The 21279-nt window shown below is 35.5% G+C and overlaps 2 protein-coding genes across 10 annotated transcripts in view; one reads left to right on the top strand and one right to left on the bottom strand.

Moving 5' to 3' along the window:
* The window catches only part of sema4ab (sema domain, immunoglobulin domain (Ig), transmembrane domain (TM) and short cytoplasmic domain, (semaphorin) 4Ab), a 48824-nt gene extending 37890 nt beyond the window's left edge, over positions 1-10934 (bottom strand). For 6 of the 9 annotated variants that reach the window (XM_077196510.1, XM_077196505.1, XM_077196507.1 and 3 more), the window contains exon 1: positions 10625-10879. In XM_077196510.1, the coding sequence (XP_077052625.1) occupies positions 10625-10626 (2 nt within the window). In that variant the 5' untranslated portion in view covers positions 10627-10879. Of the gene's footprint in view, positions 1-10287; positions 10564-10624 lie in introns of those variants that run through there. The other 3 variants (XM_077196504.1, XM_077196508.1, XM_077196509.1) reach the window with 3 other exon arrangements.
* Positions 10935-15278: 4344 nt separating this feature from the next.
* LOC143702550 (uncharacterized) lies at positions 15279-19243 on the top strand. Its single transcript, XM_077196511.1, has 10 exons — positions 15279-15550; positions 15657-15732; positions 15953-16270; positions 16359-16664; positions 17022-17120; positions 17673-17700; positions 17802-17839; positions 17989-18029; positions 18772-18830; positions 18946-19243. Exons 2-9 carry the CDS (start codon positions 15675-15677, stop codon positions 18826-18828), a joined length of 945 nt encoding a protein of 314 aa, XP_077052626.1. The 5' UTR covers positions 15279-15550; positions 15657-15674; the 3' UTR covers positions 18829-18830; positions 18946-19243.
* The last annotated feature ends 2036 nt before the right edge of the window (positions 19244-21279 follow it).

Below are 21279 nucleotides of genomic sequence, written 5' to 3' on the forward strand. Positions count from 1 at the left end.
TATATATAATATATATTATATTCTTTATCCTTATATTCCTTATATATAATTAATTTTAAATAAAAATTAAATGAATTATATATTTTAGACGTTTTTAGTTTGTTTTTAGTTCAGATATTCACATCTGAACAACATGTCTGTGTAAATTTGTTTTAACAAAAATTGTGTTAAAACATAATATGTTGGATATCATTTTTTTAACAATAATCATGTTTGTCAACTTGCCATCAGCAATTATCATTAAAAACAATGCAAATATTGATATTAGTAAAACTCAATGTGTGGCTTTTGCACTTTTTAAAGTACACTTTTACACATAAATACCCTGATTTACGGTTTTATTTAGTTATAATAAAAAAAAAATCTAATTTAATTTCTATCCGATTAATCGATTAATCGAAAAAATAATCGTCCGATTAATCGATTATCAAAATAATCGTTAGTTGCAGCCCTACTATTAAGCAAAACAATTGTTCAAGTTTTAATCAACTAATCCCTGGTTTTTCAAGGCCTAGTCCTAAACTAAACAATCCCAAACAACAGTCGAGATCCATGTTTGGATTTATTACAGTTCATCGCATAAGGTTTGATCGCATATTTAGTGCAGCAAACAGCACAAGCGACTCGTGAACAGAACACAGACTGACTAAATTACACTTTCAATTAAGAAGAGTAGGCTATCTCAAATGGAGATTGCTTAACTCCCTTAAGGTAAAGCATCGGCCAGAAAATGTATCCTTTTAACAGAAAAGCTCTGCTTGAGGGATTTAAAGTAACTACGTCTGGCAACCGCAAGCAGTCTGTAATATTTTGTCTCCTATTTTTATTCGACAAAAACATAGAGAAATTTTGTTAAAGTTATTTATTTATTAACTACATTTTAGTCTCATCATTTTAGTCAACAATATTGCATATTGACAGTCACAGTTATTGTTAAATGACGTTGAGGTCGTCTCGTCATTGCTCGTTGACCACCTTTTTCCCCATTACGAAGACAATGTTATTAATGGACCCAATTGACTTCCATAGTATAAAAAATGCTATGGAAGTCAATGGGACCCTTCAACTGTTTAGTTTCTGACATTCTTCAAAATATCTACTTTTGCGTTCAGCATAAGAAAGAAACTCAGGTTTGGAACACCGTGATGGTGATTAAATGAGGACAGAATTTAAATTTTTGGGTGAACTATCCCTTTAAGTATTGCTTTCTCAATAGATGATGTTCAAAGAAGAAAATAATAATTTGAAGGTAAAGCAAGACAGTGTGCGACTTAAGATGGGGAATCTATGCAGAAATGTTACACTTTGTAGGCTAGATTGCGTGACAGGCAATAACCTACTGAAAAGTATAATTTATTTGAACCATTATTGGGACTTTTTAAAGTTCACAGTGACCAATGTGCACGATGTCAAAGTGCAGAACAAACTAACTTATGACCTATTGTGGTTTTGATATCTTTAACAAGTAATCACTATCTCTACCAGGGTAGATAAAATAAATCAGAAAGAATTTGGAGTACATTTAATGGTAAGTGCGACCAGGTGAATGGGGAGATATTTTGTTAAATAAAATTGAGTGCATTTGTATTATTCTAAATGTCTTTAGGCCTATATTTTCATAACAAATAGGCCTACCACATAAACAGTACTGTATGTTGTGGTTAACAATTCAAATATATGGAAAACAAATTTGACCTCATAATGAGGTTGTCAATTTTTGTCAATCACAAACTTTCACTCGAGCAAAAATCAGCCTTTAAACTTCAAACAAATGCAGATTTGCTAATACTCAGTTAATATCTAATTAACTGACCAAATATAAGTTAATATCGTGATAATTATCGACTTATATGAAAATTCTTATGATCATTTTTGGGCCATATTGCCTAGCACTAACTCACTTTTTTCACAGCTTTACACAACCATTTTATTTTTATTTTTTTAATGACCAGTGCTAAAACAGGGGGTTTCATGACACTTTAAGACAGACTGTTTGTTGAACCAAGGGCAGTATCAACTGGTACAAAAATATCCACACCACAGTCAAATTAGGTACAGTTGTGTGACTTTTTTTTTTTTCTGGTAACAACGTACAAGTACATTTTTCAATTTAAGCTATTAGGGTCCCACAAGTTCTTTACTTCCTAATTTGAACCCCTACATTTGCCAATAATTTATACTGACACCTCTATTCTGTTGCCCACTATAAGCACACTGGCCCTCATATTTTCTAAGACTAGCATTAAAACATAGGATGTAATCATAAGGTAGTGATCTTAATATAAAACGCATACTCAGAGAATTAAAGTCAGCTGGCAATAAAAAAAAGCCCTCAGCTACTTGATAAATAATACACAACCTCTGCGTCAAAATGTTTGTGTCAGGACTGTATGAAAGGTGACACCTCTAGAGTAGGAAGTCACGCAAGCCTGAAACACAACAAACACTACATCACAACCTGTCATCCCTTTCCATACCTACCTAGCCATAAACATTCAGAGACATGTCTGTCATACTATACAGATTCTAAATTACAAGCTTCAGGTGCAGAAACGCGCATGTGTGCACCAGTGAAACTGCAGTGGCCCTGTGCTCTACTTGAGTCAGACTGAAACTACTGAGACTCTCAAGAGAGAGTTCCTCTTGTTGTTTACCGTAAGATCATTTGCCACTTTTCATATCCATATGTGTTATTTAAAAAAAAAGGAGATGTAGACTGTACCGCCTCTCACCCATCACTTGAAGATTTTGTTTCACAATTTGTAAACTTAGTTATTTCCCATATAGGTCCCTTTAAAGACAGTTTTGAAATCTACTGATATTTATAAATCAACATAATTGTCAATCTAGTGTGATATTTTTCTGTAATTACATTTAATTCTGCCCCAAGAAACAAACAGCCCTTTTCATATAAGAAAATTGTGAATGGACTAATTATGTGCATTATTTGACATGAAATACAAAAAAAGTGGTAGGCTAACACTTCACATTAAGGTCTCAATTATTAACATTAGTTAATTAGTTAGACTTATTGCATTAGGAACCCTTGCAATATTTAAAATGAAGAATTGACATGTACCTGAGATCCAATCAGGGACATTTTTCATTGGAAATTTTTTAAACTTTTTTAAAACCGTGATGATCAAAGCAGATTGTTTAGGGAGAATCTGACCTTTTGAAGATGAGCAAGGAGTGTGGCGACTAAAGTCTAGTGTCAAAAACATGAGGAAGCACAGACTTCTGAAGCTGCCCATGCATGGGGCAAAAAAGGTTACCTTTTCCCTTAAAGGGTTAGTTCACCCAAAAATTAAAATTCTGTCAGTATTTACTCACCCTCATATTGTTCCAACCCCGTAAGACCTTCGTTCATCTTCGGAACACAAATTAAGATAGCCTATTTTTGATTAAATCTGAGACCTGGTTTACTCCTCCATAGGCTTCTAAGGGATTGAAACTTGCCAGCCCCGAAAAGTTATTAAAGACATCGTTAAAATAGTCCAAGTGACTACAGTGGCTCAATCTTAAGTTTATCAAACAACGAGAATACTTTTTGTGCGCAAAAACAAACAAAAATAACGACTTTATTTCAACTATTCATTTCCTTTTCTGCGGGCCTCTAGTCAGTTAACGTAGTGTGATTGCGTAGAGCTACGTCACACGTAGGCTCACTATTGGCCGACGCTGGGCATGTGGGTGATGCGTGTGACGTATAACAACAGAAGCTTACACTATTACACTAGTGAACTGACTCGAGGCCCAAAGAGAAGTAAATGAATAGTTGAAATAAAGTCGTTATTTTTGTTTGTTTTTGCGCACAAAAAGTATTTTCGTCGTTTGATAAACTTAAGATTGAGCCACTGTAGTCACTTGGACCATTTTAACAATGTCTTTAATAACTTTTCGGGGAACAAGTTTCAATCCGTTAAGAAGCCTATGGAGGAGTGATCCAGCTCTCAGATTTCATCAAAAATATCTTAATTCGTGTTCCGAAGATGAACGAAGGTCTTAAGGCGTTGGAACAACATGAGGGTGAGTAAATACTGACAGAATTTTAATTTTTGGGTGAACTATCCCTTTAGAACTCAGTCGCACGTAGGCAGAAGATAGAAAGGCAATAGAGAAAAAGAGAACTGAAGGGAGGGTGGGTCGTAACTAATGTGATGAAGACAAAATTATCTCTCCGTTTCACACAAATGCATGAAGCTCAAAGTGGTAAAAGTTGCCGTAATTATTCCCGTTCACACAGATCGGCGGAAAATTAAAAGCGCTACATTATGTTTAGGGTCGGGTATCGTTTGGGTTTTTTACGATATCTGGTTTTATGAAATCGATACTTTTAAAACTGTACCTTGTTCATGTTTTACACTTTGTGCATGTGTATTGAATGTTAATAATGATAACAAGATTGTGCTTATCATGGCTCCGTGGATTTGCACTTAACAAGCCTAAACAGCGAATGAGAGAGAGATCAACAGCATTGCTGCTGAGCCGAGCCTTGTAAATTGGCGCTAGGGTTGTGTACCGAAACGCGGTGCCAACAGGGAACCGGTTCCGATTTCGGTGCCTGACTCTCTGTGTCATGAGGCGCGCACACGCACGGTCTCTCGCGCTTTCTCTCCCTCCCTCTCCGCCGTGCGCGCACAATACTGTTTAGAGCACAGTCTGTTCTGTATCGCATGCGCACTCTTGCTCGCTTGCTCTAGATTCCGGGAGATTTTAAATAATTTGCGGGCATCAGGGAGCCGTTATCAATATGCGGGAGACTCCCGGCACGTCTGCTGATTGCGAGGGGATTAATGAAGATAAAACACTCCAAGGTTTGGCTGCATTTCGTGTAGAATTACGCGTCAGAACGCCTCTGGGTGTGCCGATTGTCTGAAGCACATATAGAATCACGTCAATCCATTGGCTGATGGCGCCGCCTCGACGCTCACGTCGTCTTATTATATTAGCGAGCGCATCATCTGCTCCTCAGATTTCTCTGCCGAAAAAGGAAGCTTGCCGGCAGCGCGAGGAGCTTGGCAGCGAACGCAGCGTCTCGTTCCCTATTCAGAGAACATAGGTTACACCAGTAACCAGAGACGCTCTCTTTCATAGGTTCACTCAACGCTGCGTAGCTAGACGCAGTGAGAATGAAATACCAAACTCGCCAAGCGCTGCCGTTCTAGTGCAACGACCAGATAATTTAGATGACTGGTTCAAGCAGACAAAACATGGGAACCTGTAGCCATGTCGAGATTAGATTACCCTGGTTGTAGGGTACCCTGGTTGATTACCCAATCTCCAGTATTATTACATTGTTTGATACAATATTGTTTTATTTGATATTATGTAAATGTGATTTTTTATTTTATATTGGTTTATTTATTATTACCATATATGTTACTTGTATTTATATTGTTTAAAGATTTAAGTTATTGTGTCCAGTTTGGCCCTGTAAATAAAAGGGTATTATTTTGTAATAATTTGTAAAGGATAATTTGTATTTTGTAAGTGTGTGCGGTTTCGTTTTCTTAAAGCGATAGTTCACCCAAAAATGAAAATTCTGTCAGTAGGTTATTTACTCACGAACATTTTGGGGCTGGCAAGTGTCAATCCCTTAGAAGCTTATGGAGGAGTGATCCAGCTCTCAGATTTAATCAAAAATAATCTGGTTTACTGCTTTACACGATTCTTTAGTAGTGTGGTTTGGGTGTCCTAAAGTGTTAGTAGAGTACTAAAGTTCTAAAATAAACATTCACGAGTGTACCTTACTTCTCACCGCTGATTCCTGATGGTTTAGAGGACAATTACACCGAGTCGCACACTGTCGTTTCAAAGAATAGTACACCGGCGAGCGCAAAGTATAAATGCCTCGTCCATTTGGGAAGGCGCGCGCGCGGTCAGCGGAGGCTTGCGCTGCGGAGGCAGGCTAAAGTAAACAAACCTAGTAGCAGGGCAACAGATTAGGTGTCCCTAAAGGTAGGGCTGGGCGATAAATCGATAACGATAATTATCGCGATATGATTTTTCTCGATAAAACGATATCAAGAGTTCGATAAATGTTCGATAATGTTTATGCGCCAAAAGCGGAACGAAACTCATTTGAACCGCGCCACACGGAGCATTTATCCGCTCGGCTCAAAGTCCGGCAGCACAGCGCAGCGCGCAGACGCGTTTACTCTGATCGGTCTCTGTCTCGAGATCCAGTGAGAAGCGTTTGAATTCAGCGAAGAACACAAATGTCTCAGTGATTTAAACCAGTTTAAAGGCAGATGAAACGGCGCGGACAAACAGGAGAAACACTGTGTGAAATGATACAGTCAGAATCTGAATTGATACTGAATCGATTTACCATGGATTTACTGTAACGTTAGCCTGTGATAACTGCACCATGAAATGTAGGATATACATATTGAATTGCATTATATTACGAATGTAGACAATGTATTAAATGACTAATGGAATATAATTACAGTATTTAATAATCTATTTAGGCTACGGTTTTTCATACAAATACCATGGAAACCATAAAGTTACATTTTGCCATGATAGTGATGTGCTATAGACCAATTTCGAGCCGACGTCACAATTACGTCACGGCGCTAGCTGGAGGCAAAACAAAGGGAAAACTGCAGGCGGCCAATACAAACCAGCACAGATTCGGCTACATAATAAGGAGCTTAAATTACTATTATTATTATTAAATGTCATCTTGTCATGCAAGAATCAATGAAAAATGAATATGCTGTATCTGGAATTTTTATTTCTAGAAAATATTCACATCATTAAAATTGCACCGTAATGTCACTCTTTACATTGACGTCTTCTTGGCGCTGGCTAGGCAGAACTGCGGATCGTACCACACAAGTCTTGTACATGACCATTCATCACATAGTTATAGGCATCTAAAGATTTATATGACCACAGTATGTCTTTACGCTCGGTTTCTCTATCGGATAGGTGTAGGACTGAGCCTAGCGTTAACGTTAATCCTGTCAGATCGTCCATCCATTGCCTGAGCGTGTACGGGTCAGCCAATCTGGTTCCGTCTGTTAAAATTAACTTTTGCAAATAACAATCGCGGTCCTAGACAGTGAGTGACCTTGCACATTAAGATAAAATCGGATTTTCGGGGTCTATAGGCTATGCCTGGTTTTATCTGTTGTTATCATGATCTAAATGCATGATACTGGATGACCAATGGTTAATTGGTTAAAAAGCCTGCACTGCAAACTGTGCTGAAGATACATCCCATCAAAGTTAGGCAACACAAACCTGTTTCAAGACTTGAAACAATATCCCCCATTAGCACATGCAGAAACTAAGAAATATATTTTTCTATTCAAATATTTATTTTCTTAAGGAAAAATGACAAATGTTTGAATATTTTACCTCAGATTTGTGTAATGTTCACCTGCTCTGTAAGTGTTTGTCATGATATGTTCTCACAATAAAGAGTAGTTTAAAACCACAATTAACGCTCTGGTTTCTACAACTTACCCTTAGGAGCGAAAATCGGCCTTTAAATTTGAAAGAAACAAAGATTTGACATTTATCGTGATATTATCGATATCGACTGATATAAAAAAAAAATAGTGATAATTTTTTTTGGCCATATCGCCCAGCCCTACCTAAAGGACCCGCGTATCTAACAGTAGTTCCGCATTACATTACATTAATTTGCACGCGAGTTTTATTTATTTTACCGTGTATTCTCCGTGTTAATTCATGCACCGAACCGTGACGCCCGTACCGATTCGGTTCAATACGAATACATGTACCGTTCCACCCCTATTCATTACTATATCAATCTTTGAATAAATCTACGTTTTTGAAAGTGTTCGTTGAATGAACGGTTTAATGACTCAAAGTCAGTCCCTTGCCGCCACCTCGACAGCTCAGGCATTTAAGCGTCACTGAAATCTGTGTTCTGATTGGGTCCGGTATACCAGTCATATAGATGGCATGGGTTTCGGTACCCAACCCTAATTATGCTACCCTGCCAGCAGTTGGCGATGTCACTTTGTACAGAAACACTACGCGCCTATAGACTGAACAAGTAATAGGCATGACGTCACAGTTTTCACAAATTTGCATTTTTGTTGTTTACATGGAGATGATAACAGTATTGTTTTCAAAAACTTGCAGTTTGAAACTAGATTTCAAAAGCTTGTATTTTTAGGCCGCCAAAACGCTGTTATCGTGTAAATGAACAGCCAAAACGCATAAAAGGTTTTCGTTTTTTTTTGTTGAAAACCGTGTCACGTAAACAGCCATGTATTCACGTTCATGGTTCTCTGATGTTGTTTAATGGTTACACTTGCACTCATGTAGGTAAACAAAAAATAAATAAATATAATATTTTTATTATTAGCTTTTAATCAACTCTCAAACCCCAATTTGGAAAAGCTTTATCTACCCAATGTCTAGGAGGGAACTCATGAAATCAAAACGAAAATACAATTTACATAAAGACAGTGAAGCCTATTTTTTAGATTGTTGTTTGCATTCTGACATTTTTAGGATAATGTATTATTCCCAATTATTATCATAATACATTTAGTTTTATTATTCCCATTATTATCAATAATCATTCATTACTCTAATACAGTAGTTTTACTGTATTAGAGTAAAAAAGATAATGTTATAATGTTATTTCTATTATATAATGTTAAAATAGTATAGCATAAATTAAAGCATGACAAATAATACCATGATGTATTATATATTTATATATTAAAATACTACATCATATTTTGAATTTGAAAAATAAACAGAGTACGTGAAAATTTGAATTGTTTTTCATTACAATAATGAGAATTTAAGGTTAAATGTGGTTTATATTGCAAAAACTATTAATTACAAACACACACACACAAAAAGAACAACAGTATGAAGGGGGAAACAACTGGCACAGCATAAGCCTTGCGTGAAGGGGAAGCATAAAAAATAAATCTGCCTCCAGAAGAACATTAAGTATTAAGGAAAAACGGTGGTGGCATTTGCGTGCCAGCAGGTAACATCTCGGTCCATGGATGAAAAGCGAATAGTCAGTGAAGGAGAAGAAAATTGCTCTCCGACTCCCAGTGAAAGCTTTCATTCCCATGTGCAGTTGCCATGACTACAGATGATGTGATTACTCTAGAGTTATGAGGTTTGTGTCAGCCAGTGTGCTGCTGATGCACTATGGTATAATGCTAGCTGTCCTGTGAAGGAACAGTGTGAGAATGCCGCATTATTTTAAGTGTGTTTGTTGAATCCAGCCAATAAAAAAACAGCCGGTGATACTACGCCATGCAGGCTGTAATGTAAGGTTTGTTTGAGAGAGGAATGAAAACTCATGAAAAAAAAAATTGAGTCTCTGGATAATGTTTTGAGGACAGACAGATCTGGCAACGCTCAGATTAATTTCTTTGCACTATAACACAGCTGGAGCTTCCTCAGACACAACACCTTTTCTCAACCATTTTTGCAATGACTTAACCAACGGATCCCAAGGAAGTGGATGCAGGAAGTCAGTTCTCCTCACGTTTATACAGTGTCTTAAAGGGATAGTTCACCCAAAAATAAAGGTTTTAATGGGAAAAACACACACAATGGAAGTCAATATCATCTGCATTAAGAACTGTCTGTTAGCAACATTCTTCAAAATATATTTTGTGTTCAGCAGAAAAATGAAACTCACAGGTTTGGAACAGTGTGAGGGTGAGTAAATGAAAATTATCAAAATGGGTGAACTATCCCTTTAACATGCAACACTGGTGTAGTTAATCACATAATTACAAAGACAACAATAAAAGTAGCCTACTAATAACAATAATTATAGAATAATATAATAGGTATTTTAATGTTTTTATATATTTTGTAAAGCTCTGTAGTAAAATGATCAGAACTGTCTTTCAATGACTGGTAATTCAACACTGACCAGTACCAGTATAAACTGCATACTGAATTTGAACAACTGAATTTCTATACAAATGTGCATTCCTGCACTTCACTGCAGGTCCAGACTCCAGATAACAAATGTGCACGAAAACACCGTCTTGATATTCAGAAGTAGATTAGATCACACGCAGCTGATACAGGGTTCTAAAATAGAAACGTAAATTTAGAATGATGCCTTTAAAAAACAAACATGATGTGCTGTTGATGTGTTATTTGATGCATCTACTCAAGACCTGAACAACTGTTAAGTTTAAGAAAGCACAAAATCTTTACACTACACTTTGCAATCATAGAAATGTTCAACGTTGCAACAGATCAACCAAATGACACAGGCAAGACTGAAAAACACGTCCTGCTTACCACAAACATTCAGGGTGAAAGCACGTGTTTCTTTCTCGGTCTCTCTCTCTCTCTCTCTTTCTTTCTTTTGCAAAGTTTCTACACTGTTACTAAACATACCTCATTCAACCCATTGCAACATAATAACGTTAGTCAATGTTCGTTTCGCGGAAAAGTGTTCACTGTACGATTCAAATCTGCATTTAAATTGATTTGGATGCATGCTCACCACGAACATCAATTATCCCCAATAGTTTTGGGTTTTGCCCAAGTCCTTTCCATTCTATCGTCAAATACACTGAACGACACATTTACTTCACTTCATAAGGCTCTGCAACGATTCAACGGTTGTACTCACATCAAAATGTGCTTCTCCGTGATCTGTTATGCTGCGCTGCAGTGTTGATATGATATGATAGTCCTCAGTCCGTGTAAATTACCGTTTCTGAATTAAGAACAACCCCCAAAACTGACGTTACTACTCGAAGTAATCGAAAATCTGTAGCATAGTCTGTGTTTACTGACAGAATTATCCCTCTTTTTTCTAAAGTAGCTCGTTCTCGTAAACGCTCGTCTCTCCCTATCTATTGTACACGCTGTGCTGTTGATAAGTAGACGCCGTTTTGCCCAAGGGGAAGATACAGGTCAACGACATTACACCGCTACACAACAGCGCCATCTGGCCGTAAGACAAGGAACAACATTAAACAATCAAGGTTACAAAAGGGGGTTTGCGCATGAATGTCATAAGAACCATTTTAAGGTTTTCTTATTGTGAGCAACGTTCTAAAAAATGAAATAAACGTTTTCCACTCACTATGGTTGTAAAATAAAGGTATGAGAGGAAATGGAACCATTGCAAATAGATTTTTGCTAAAATTCCAAAGAAGAACCATTTTGGGTTCCCCAAAGAAGCCAAAATGAAGTGTTCTTAAAATAACCGTTTTTTTTTTTATCTTAGTGTGAAGAACATTTTAATCATCTAAATAATCCATTTTCACTATAACGAACTATTTTTGCAATGGAAAGTTTTCAAAGATGTAGCCTACCAGAGATGCCAATATAGAACTTTATTTTAAACCGAAGAAGTGTCCATTCATTCATTCAAGAAAAAAGAAAGAAAGAAAGACCATCCTATTATACAGTTTACTGGTTCCTTCATAGAATTTAAACTTCATATTTCAATGCCAGATTACTCACTTTAAAGAATTATATAAAGCTTTGTGGAAAAGTACACTTTACAAAGCCTTCAATAGTTATTTTAACCCCCTCAATCTCTTTTTGGCTAACAGTTGGGAGTCAGATTCCTTAGTAAAAAAACAAATGATATTTTATCAAAGGCAATGGTTTTGAAGGAGGGTTTTTCAGTCAGTCGTGGGGATCGAATCATCTGTTCTTCTTTTTCAATGTAAACTCAGACATGGCATAGGCCTACTGTCGCACCATTTCGGAACATTCTGAACTGGAATATGTCACGTATTAGCCAAAACAGTAAGGTCTACGTGACAAGCTATAGTTTACAAAGGCTTTGTTATTAATGCTGTGGATAATTGCCTAGGCCAGGCATTGTGCAATGAGCTATGCTGTCAAATTACTAAATAGCCTAACAACAACATATGCATCGCATTATGAACTACCTCAGAAACCAGAATTCTTGGCTGTACAAAAATGTGCAATTTGATGGATGTAAAATTTGGCCTAGCCTATAAATATAATTGAAATCTTACTTGGCCTATAAATATAGCCTATAATAAAAGTATGATCAATAAGTTGTGACATGTTTTACATTTTGATTTAACTTTAAAAATATGTTAAGCAATTTTTAACTTTTTTTGTTATACAAGCATGGTTCAATTTTTAAAGTCAGTTTAATGTAGGCTAGACCTAATTTAAGTTTAAATTACATCCAGATTTTACTTAAAAATTGAAGGCAGCAACTTTTTTTTTTTTTTACAGTGCATATACAGCTAAAGGCATATTTAGCACCAAAAATAAATAAATCATGCACTTACCTGACTTTTTCACTTACCTGACTTTTTCGAGACAGCAAGTTCGCTGTTCGAAATACATTGGCCTTCGTTTCTCTTTTGCTTATCAGGGACATATATATAGCCTAGGCCTATTTGCTTATAAATGGACATCCAAAGGGTTGGAAATCTCAGTTTAGCGGTCATCTAAACTAAAACATATAGGCATATAAAGGCACATGTGTTATCTCGGAGCAACACTAAAACTCACCAAATCCGTGATAGCGAATGTTTATCAAATCTGCCCACTACCAAGCAATATTCGTCCCTCAAGGGAACGAAACGGTGAGAGTTGTCCTGTCATCGCACCTGTCCCGTCTGTGCATTGTGGATCTAAGCAGCCTAAAGGTAGATCTCATTATTCACTTGCGAACCAAGTGATTATACTTTTACAGCTCTCTGAAATTATGTCCCGACTATCCTATTTAGACAACATTTGCAGAGCAATTTATTCAAGCAATATGTTCAATAATCACCAAGACTGTCGTCTCAGGCTTTCACAGATATAGGCTAATAGGTAGGTCAGGAAACTCAGGATCGAGCACGACAGGGGAGCGGGTAGTAAGATTAGTAATGTGAGCAAAGAAGATTTGAGGATTAGCGCCGACCTCAAAACTGGCTTTTGCGCGCAAATGGTTCCTTGCGCTTTCAACGCGAACGCGTGTTGTGTAGTTTATTAATGGCTGTAATAAATGTGCTCGAATAAAACCTGTTTATTTAGGATATATTATTTTAATTTAATTTTCCAGTGTCTGGTGATGTTCAGTCTGAAGTTCTGGATAATCGAACAGAGCGCGGTTGGCAAGTGTGATTAAATACATTCTTCCGAAATTCTTTGGAATGTAGGCTAATAGTGACATTTAATCAGAGGTATAGTTAGTGAGAACGTCTTTTTATTCGTGTCTTTACCATAAACACTTTATTTATAGTTCAGGCTCAAATTCATTGTGCGCATCGTGCCGGGGACTAGCACATTTCTCTAGTCAGAGCAGAGGATTGAATCCGCCTTCTTTTTTCTTTCGTAGAAAATGTTCACGTTACAGCTGTCATGTTTAAGGCATTAATCAGAAATGCCATGAGTTCGAACGTAGACTATTAGGTCTGGTGAGTGAACAGAAAAGGTAGGCCTACGTGTGTCGTTCTTCAATTTCTCTATTATTTATTTAATAATTTCAAATACATTTAAAAAAAAATTTTTCAGAGTGGAATTGTTAGCGAATTAGGCCTACTTACAGTTTGTAATAGTTTTGTTAAATTACATTTCACTTACTTAAGCTGTAGGCCTATTTGCCGTTTGGCGTTAAAACATGAGAACGGCATGGCAACCAGAATTGGATGAAAAAGTACATTTAAAATTTGTTTAAGTTGGCTGAAGTTTGTAGAATTTTACACTCTTAACTAGAGAGTAAAACAAATTATATAAACTATTTTGACCTGAATCAGAATAATGCCTGCACTATCCGATGTGTGTGAAGCAGTGTCCACGAGTATAACTTTAAACAAGAAACAGGCTGTAACAAAATCAACAATAATCCCTAAACACATTTCACTTTTTCTTTATTTCTTAGCAAAAAAAAAAAAAAAACAGTTGTTAAAGCAAGCTGCATGGTTAACACTTATAAACACAAGATATTTGAGATTTTATGTTTGAGATTTTGTCATTGTGTGCTTTTGTGAGGGGTTGGAAAACCACACTGCATGCCTACAATGCGTGGGCCTTCTGCTGTAGCCTTTCTGCTGTCATCTGAACAAAGTGTGGTTTTAGACCAAAGTAAGAGGTGCAATACACAGCAGGACGTTAGACATGAGGGTCTCATGAAACAGACTGAACTGAACCTGCTTACTTACAGCTGTCCATACACAATGACACAATGGCATTACAACAACATTGATATAAAACATTTTACTGAAACAAAATATTTACACAAATAAAATGGAGCAAACAATCACTTTAATACATGTAATACTCCCATCCCTATAAATCCTAAATAACCAAATTGCTGGTGTTATGATTTGAACTTTTTTTTTTTACCATAAATATAGACAGAATTAATGATATAAAGTGTGATGTATGGATCTTTTTTTGTTTGTTTGTTTGTTTATTTACTTATTTATAGACTTAAATTACTTTACAAGCTGGTTTGTAAAAATCAGTATATTTTGGTGATTGGCTTATCCTTAAGAAAATCAAAATTCAGAAAGTTATTCCCTGAAAAAAAAAATATTTTTCATACATCACGAAACTCTTAATACCCAGAACAGGCATGACAAAATTATTTGTTTTAGTATAATTTAATGATTTATTTTTTCTATTTAAAGAAATGTATTTTATATTTATAGAATGGAATTTTAACATGACATTGCACATATGACAGGTATTTGAAGTGCAAGGTGGGGAAATGTTTTAGACTCAGTTTGCGAGCGAAGGTGTGGGCGTTCAGCATTGTCGTTGTTCTCTCACCATACTGCTCTTTTCATCTCAAACCCGTGAGGTTAGATCAAAACAAGGAACAGCATCCAGAATAACAGCAGACTGTCAACCGACAAAAAGAACACCTGCTCATTCTGTTGACCTTTCAGGATAAAAATCTGTAGATTTGAGCATTACAGACTAAGCCACACCAATATGCAATAGTGACTTTATGGATGATATCGGAACTATATGAACCTGACAAATCCAACCTGAGCTCTTTAACATTACCACATCAGCACAACTTCCTTTTTGGCCTCATACATTGATGCATCTGAAACATCAGGAACGAATAGTAGCAGGCTTCTGCGGACTGACACATTGACTAAGTTTATTTCCAAGTTAGTAACCGAGAACTGCATTAAGCAGTCATTTTAGGACAACCTGTCCTGAGGACCCCCCTCCACTACACATTTTGTATGCTTATCTCACCTAACACACCTGATTCAACTCATCAGCTTTAATTAGGTGTTTCTGATGAGGGAGACTTCCAAAATGGGCAACGGTGGAGGGTCCCCAACAGGTTTGACGAAGCCCTGTTCTTGGAGGCCTGAGAAGTGATATGGTCCCATGGCCATATTTCCTGAAACACCAAAGTAAAAGCAAGTAGTAAAATTGCTATTTTATCTTAGCAACATGTTTTCTTACTAACTAGTTGACAAATAATTTAGCACCTTTGGAGGCCTGCATACCACTGGGGAAATTTAAACATGTCTTTCCATCTACTATCTTGGTGTATCTTTTGCACAAGTGCAAAAGGCAATAAAGGTCCACCCACTGAGGACTTGTAAGGGATTCTTTCTTTCCTCTTTTGTTTCTCCTTGGAGGCCATTTTCCGTCAAACTGGGTGGTGTTTGATTGCAAGATTGCCGTATACATCTAACTTCTTTCAGATCTTTGGAACTGCAGACATGAGCACCTCGACGCAGTGTTGGATATGGTTATGTGTTTGCATTTTTGCTTCACACAGTAAGTTATTTGACATTTTGGCCTAAATTTCCAGTTGAGAATATTTGCATTTTTGCCTCACACAGTAAGTTATTTGGCACTTTTGCCTGCATTTGTTTGTTGAGAATATTGTTTCTCAAGAATCTCACCTCATTCATTTTAAAGAGTAACTATTTAATTTGATATTCTAGTCATAATATCAGACATATTTAAAACATTTTTTTTATTCTCTCGTTTGCAGCTACTTACTCATTCCTCCTGACACAGTCACCGGACCTCACACACGTCTCAGTTGGTGACACTGTAAAATTAAGATGTACATTTGAGCACAGAGTTTCTTACTGCTATTCTGTTGCAACATGGCAAAAGCTGAACCTACGGACTGGGAAACTCACACCGTCGAGGTCTGGCTCTCAATCCGATTTACTTCAACGTGATGATAAAACTTGTGTTGTTATTTTAACAAATGTAACACAGAAGGATTCAGGTTTGTACTACTGCATTGGCATTTATAACTCAATGTCTATTGTCGGCAGTGGAAGCAGGGTGATCGTAACAGGTAAATCTGGGGTTAAATCTCATCAACAGTTCTATGTGTCACGGTCACTATAACAGATAACATTCTGACTTTATGATATCTGTTGTAGATCACTCTGTTGTGAATCCAGAACTATCCATCTTATACTCAGCACCAGAAACTGGCTCATCATCGGTACGGCTGCAGTGTCTGGTGACCGGAGTTGTCCCGTCTCAAGTGCAGGTTTTCTGGAGGATTGGAGAGAAAGCGCATGTTGGATGGACTGAATCCGCCTGGACAGACTCGACTGATTCAGCCACAGAATTCACACGTGCTCATCTCTCTATTTCTGCAGATGAGTGGACAGAAGCCGATGAAATCCAATGCTTTGCTGAATATAATGGCAAGAACATGTCCAAAACTCTGAAGCGATACGGTGCGTATAGCCCAAATGATAAAAGTCTCAGAGAAACATCAGGAAAAATAACAGGTCTATACCTATTATTGTCCAGTAATTTTTTTTAAAGTTTAAAAATGTCAACCGACTAAATTGATTTTATTCAAGTTGATTTTTTAAATGTAATTACTGTAGAACAAAGTTGCATTGGAACTCTGAAAACTCTGAAAAATGAAATCGAGTAAAAGTGAAAAACTGAATGTAAACAAAATTAATGATGATAACCGTTTACAGTAGATACAGAATACTGCAGCATTTTGCTTCTAGTTATTAATTAATTAACCTATAGGCATATCTATATCTAGTTTAATTACTCTGCTCATTGCTATATTTCAGGAACCAAACCAATCTACTCCTGGCTTCTGTACACCGGCTGCGTGGCAGCGCTCCTTACCATACTTATAACAGTCATTATGTGTGTAGTATTGTACCGAGGTGAGAATTTGGTGCTTCTGATTTTGAGGGTGTTTAAATATATATGTCCTCAATAGTTGGGACTTTGAATTTGTAAAATTAACAAATGCCTAAAATTTAGTTTTGTTTTGCTGGTTTGGCCTTTTTAAGGTTTGTTTGATTGGAATTTAATGAGTAAAGTTGTCTGACAAACAATCCAACATAACCTTGTTATGTTCAGATTAATTTATGTTGATAAATACAGTATTACCATCTTATTGAAATAAGCTTGTGTAAGTCTTCAGAAATTCCATATTAGTAGCCTTTTACTTAAAAAAAAAATCATTCAAGAATGATATATATTCAAGTAGTTAAATATTTTGGAGGAAATATGTATAAATGTGCACAATTCATAAACAAATGCCGAACCAAAATTATTAGGATATATATTTTAAAACTATAGTAACATCAATCAATTTTGTATGAATTTAAAGGCACATGCTCTGGTAAAATTGATCAGCCGATACATGAGACGTGGCATATTGTTTTATAATATATTCAGTAATTCATTAAATATTTCCATTAAATTCTCAGATATGTCGGTGAACAAAAAAAACAGAGGGTCAGTATTTCAAATTCTACCCTATAAACTTCAAAAAATATATTTTATGTATGTAATTGTATTGCAACTGAACCAAACTGTTTTTCATTTTTTTATTTTAGGCTCACAAGAAAAGATGCCCACCGCAAAATTTCATATGGTAATTTTTCCTTTCAAACCTAAACTATAACATGGTATACTGTATTATAATATATAATATATGCAACAATAGCTGTAAAGTAATAAGAGTCAAGAAAAAAAACTGCAAACACAAAATGAAAGTGTCTACATTTATTTACCCTTTAACAGGTAAACAGAACACACTGAGAGAAGAGAGTTCATCTGTTATGGTAAGAGGCACAGAAAATTGTGAAGACTGAACTAAACTTTTTACTGCATGTGTGTCTTCTGAAAATGACTGTATTTGCTGTTTCAAAACAACTATTTAATGTGTGCTATATAGAACATGAGAACGGGTTCATGTCGCATAAATGCACTTGAAAAAATCAGCAGACACAATTCTAGATGAATAATGAACTAATAAGCAAGCTCTAAATATGTATTATACAATATGAACAAGGCTTGCGATAATATTAAATGAAGATGTAAGTTTGTTAAAACTCCTGTGACATTGTGAGTGTGTGTTATTTGATATATTGGTAAAAGTTTTATTGGAGCTTGGCAGATGTGGTCACAATGAATGTCATGGAATGGAAAATAGCTGTAGATTCTTTAAAAATGTTTTTTTTTTTTGTAATGTATTACATGACTCTCTTGATCATTTGATTTTGACTGATCAATTGTGGCATTGATCAGTTAGAAATGTATGTTTAATGACCAATAAACTTCAATCAATAAGAAAAAAAGGTTGTGATGGAACTTTATGAAGTCTTGTTTGTGTCTTCACTACTCCTTTTTGTACGTAGGATTTATTTCATGGTTTTTGACCAGTAAACCATGTAACCTTGAACAGCAGATTCGATTAAACAAAAATATTTTACATACAAAAGTATGCTTTTGCAAACTTTTTACCAAACAAAATTTGTACTAACTTTAAATAATTATATTTTATGATCTTAACATTTTGTCCAGTGTTTCTCTGGGGATCTCATCAGTCATGGACAGGACATGAGTCGATCAAAAGAATGAAGGTAAAGCAAAAGCAGTATTTTATATGAATTATGTGCAACAGCAAATAGTAACCCTTGTAAAGATCATTCTCACATGGCCTTGAGATTTTCTTTCTTTTTCTTTTTTTCTTTTTAGGGTGCTATAGTGGAGAAGGATATGTTGGAGTATGTTAAAAATTATTGAAATAAAAGTTAGAAAATGAAACATATTGTCTTAATACAATAAGATGACCTGTTCTTGTTTTATAAAAATGAATATTTATTAGTTGGAAATGTAGGTTTTCCTGTATGTATTTCTGATATTTTAACTTATTTGTTTTACTTTTTTTCCCCTAATAAAAATCTGCCCTCTTGAAATTAGGTTAAATCATGCTTCTTTGTAGACCATCACACTTTTTAGACCATTTTCCAGACTAGTTCATATGCTGTGAAATTTTCTATGAGTTATATTTGTCCTAAAGGAAAATAGCAACCCAGGCTCATTGGAAATACGTTACTCTGCCTACGTTTTTGCAAAACCTGAAATACGTACCTCCAGGTACGTTTCCCTGCACTTTTCGAGTGAAAAGTCCACTAGAGGCGCTAAGTGGTATCATTTTTTTGGAAAATAGGCTTATTCAAAATACAATCCTTAATGGAATCCTGCTATTAAAAATAAGGGCATGAAAATGAGGAGAGTGGCACCAATTCTATAGTCTTTTGTAATTTTATAGCTTTTTTTTTTGTAAAGAAAAACATGAGCCTGTGAGATTGTGTCCATAATGTATGCATATTTTCCTGTGATGGGTTGAAAAACCACAGTGCATGTAAAAAGACAATGTATGGCCTCTTGTTGAAGCCTTCTTACTCTCACTAGTGCTTGTGGTTAGACATAAGCTGCATAACAGGATGTTAGATGAGATTAACTGCACACCTGCTTTTACGGTCCATTTTTGCAGCAACTCCACTGACATTACTTAAGCCTTGATTTGAAACTATTTATGCTGGACCTTACACCTATTTGTTAATACATAATGTTCTCATTTGTCATCCCCACATGACCTAAATAACCACATGAACTACTTGGTCTGAGGAAAAATTAAATTAGACTGTATTAAATCACTTGAATATATTTTGGAATATAATGAAAAATATAGTTAATGATAACAGATCAGAGAGCAAAGTTGGGAATATTACATCAGCTACATTTGTTTTCCTCTTTTATACTATGCAGATTTACAGATCTTATAATGCGAGCTCTGAATTAAGAACAAAATATATTTTTTGTATTTTGTTCACTATTAAGGGAGTGTATATTATTATGTCCATTTTACTTGAAGTGTAACTTTATATTTCTGAGAAGTAAATAAAGTTTACCTATATTTATAAGCATATAAAAAGTATTGACTGAAAGTATTTTTAGCTTTAAAAAAGTATACTAATAGAACACTTGAAAAAAACTTTTTTATTTTTTGTAAGTGCACCCAAACAACGTTTTGTCTTTCTCTCATGCCATTCCAAACCTGTATGTCTAACACGAAAGAAGATACTTCTAATATTTCAATTGTTTTTTCCATATGAGGTCAATAACAGCATTGCATAAGCCAAAAACATTCCACTGAAGAAAGTCATGCAAGATCTGAGTATTTTTAATTTTAATATTTGTGTTAACTATTTTTTAACTATTGATGTTAAAAAAAATGATATTTCCTAATCATTTGTTAACAACATGTATTCTTTATTTCAATGAGCTTATTGTTTCTGCCTTAATTTTAATACATTGTTTAAATTAATACATTGTTAGCTAACTGTGTGATTTGAATATGTACATTTCTGAAATACATAACTTGGACACAGTCACCTCATAATAAATCACTCTAAATTGTAATGTAGACATGCATTTTCTTTAAAGCTGCTTTGAAACGACATGTATTGTGAAAAGCGCTATACAAATAAATGTGAATTGAATATTTTAACATGACGTTACATAATTCATTCAGTATATTTTCTAGCCTGACATTCCACATATGTATAGCTATCTGAAGTGCAGTGTGGAGAAATGGTATAGTTAGCTTGTGAGCGAAGGTGTGGGTGTTCAACATTGGCCGTTCTTACACCATACTGCTCTTTTCATCTCACACCATGTATAGTTAGATAAAAACTTGTGACAGCAGACAGTCAAAAAGAGTAGTTAACAGACAAGAACAAAATTCTCAGCTTGCATAGATTGCCACACAGAGAAAAAAATACTAACTAATCCTGATGGAACTCATCCAATAATTGTAGATGATGCGTTAAAATAGACTGCTTGTTTCTCAGCAGGTACACACAGACAATGTATAAGTGCTACTTTGCAGCTTATTTGATTAAAGCATTATTACCCACATAATAAGTTACCTTATAAGTTATAAGAGTGTAATTTGCAACATAAAGAGATCTAGTATATCAGTGTATGCTTTACAACAGTGATTTCTAAATGCTACGAAGGTCC

The sequence above is a fragment of the Siphateles boraxobius genome, unplaced genomic scaffold, assembly GCF_051911475.1.
Source record: "Siphateles boraxobius isolate OS27281-9 unplaced genomic scaffold, OSU_SipBor_1 35, whole genome shotgun sequence".
Classification (NCBI taxonomy): Eukaryota; Metazoa; Chordata; class Actinopteri; order Cypriniformes; family Leuciscidae; genus Siphateles; species Siphateles boraxobius.

What these genes read in the sequence shown, in the direction of transcription:
- LOC143702550 (XM_077196511.1), top strand. Translation starts at nt 15,675, where the DNA reads ATGAGCACCTCGACGCAGTGTTGGATATGGTTATGTGTTTGCATTTTT. An exon ending in GTGTGTAGTATTGTACCGAG is followed by an intron (nt 17,121 to 17,672) that starts GTGAGAATTTGG and finishes TTAAATTCTCAG; the next exon opens with ATATGTCGGTGAACAAAAAA. An exon ending in GTGAACAAAAAAAACAGAGG is followed by an intron (nt 17,701 to 17,801) that starts GTCAGTATTTCA and finishes TTTTTATTTTAG; the next exon opens with GCTCACAAGAAAAGATGCCC.